The sequence below is a fragment of the Zonotrichia leucophrys genome, unplaced genomic scaffold (genome assembly GCF_028769735.1).
Source record: "Zonotrichia leucophrys gambelii isolate GWCS_2022_RI unplaced genomic scaffold, RI_Zleu_2.0 Scaffold_750_24220, whole genome shotgun sequence".
Classification (NCBI taxonomy): Eukaryota; Metazoa; Chordata; class Aves; order Passeriformes; family Passerellidae; genus Zonotrichia; species Zonotrichia leucophrys.
In genome coordinates, this window is record NW_026992955.1 from 14316 (window position 1) to 15409 (window position 1094).

At 56.2% G+C, this 1094-nt stretch overlaps 1 protein-coding gene across 1 annotated transcript; it reads left to right on the forward strand.

Annotated features, from left to right (window-relative positions):
- Positions 1 to 304: 304 nt before the first annotated feature.
- LOC135441961 (gastrula zinc finger protein XlCGF9.1-like) lies at positions 305 to 850 on the forward strand. Its single transcript, XM_064701509.1, has one exon. The coding sequence runs from the start codon at positions 305 to 307 to the stop codon at positions 848 to 850; it is 546 nt and encodes a 181-aa protein (XP_064557579.1).
- Positions 851 to 1094: the final 244 nt, after the last annotated feature.

Genomic DNA, 1094 nt, shown 5'->3' on the forward strand with positions numbered 1-1094 from the left:
GGAAGTCAGTTCCTATTTCCCCCTCTCTCCTGCTCCATCTCCCAGCCCAGCAGAGCCCACAGCTGCAGGACCACTCTGCTGCCAACACCATCCTACCGGGGATGCACGGGGGGGATCTCCTTCCCCTTCCCTGTGGGACGGAGGCAAATCCCATCCTTTCCTTGTCCTTCCTTCCCCAGGGAAGGAACTGAGGATGGAGACCAGGGAGGAAAAATCTGCATGGCAGAATCTTGTGAAAGACGCCCTTTTGAGTGATTCTAGTGCACAGGAATCCAACAGGGAAGAAAAACCTCAGACATCCCACATGAGGAGGGGCTCCAAACCCAGCCCAGGGTGCTCTGAGGAGGAAAGACCCACCCTGAGCCAGGAAGGTGGACAGAGCTTCAGCCAGAGTTCCGAGCTGGTGGCCCATGAGCAGCTTCATGATAAGGAGAAGCCCCACAAGGGCTTGGAGTGTGGGAAGACCTTCAGACATAGCAGCACCCTGATCAGCCACCAGATGATCCACACTGGGGAATGGCCTTACGAATGTGGGGAATGTGGGAAGGGCTTCAGCTACAGGTCAGAACTCATCAGGCACCAACGCATCCACACTGGGGAGAGGCCCTACCAGTGTCCCACATGTGGGAAGAGGTTTCAGACCAGCTCCCATCTCCGTCTGCATGAGCGGATTCACACAGTGGAGAGGCTCTTCCGCTGCCCTGACTGTGGGAAGGGCTTCAAGCAAAAGTCCCACCTCATCACCCACCGGCGCATCCACACCGGGGAGAGGCCCTACGAGTGTCCCCAGTGTGGGAAGAGCTTCACCCAGAGCTCTCACTTGACCAAACACCAACGCAGCCACCAGTAAGGGAAGCCCTGCAAATGCCACAAACGCAGGAACAGCTTCATGCACCACTCCAGCTTCATCTCCACATTGGGAAGAGCCCTGGTGATCCATTTTCCTGTGATCCATCTGGGAAGACACCTGTCCCTTTTCCTGCCCTTGCCAAAGACATGATGTGGGATGGAAGAACATGAGGGTCTGGCCATGGTTGTGTCATTACATTTACTCCCACCTCAGGTCATTGCCAGGGGCAGGAAAGGGACTCTCT

Coding starts and splice junctions, on each gene's coding strand:
- LOC135441961 (XM_064701509.1), top strand. CDS start 305: ATGAGGAGGGGCTCCAAACCCAGCCCAGGGTGCTCTGAGGAGGAAAGA.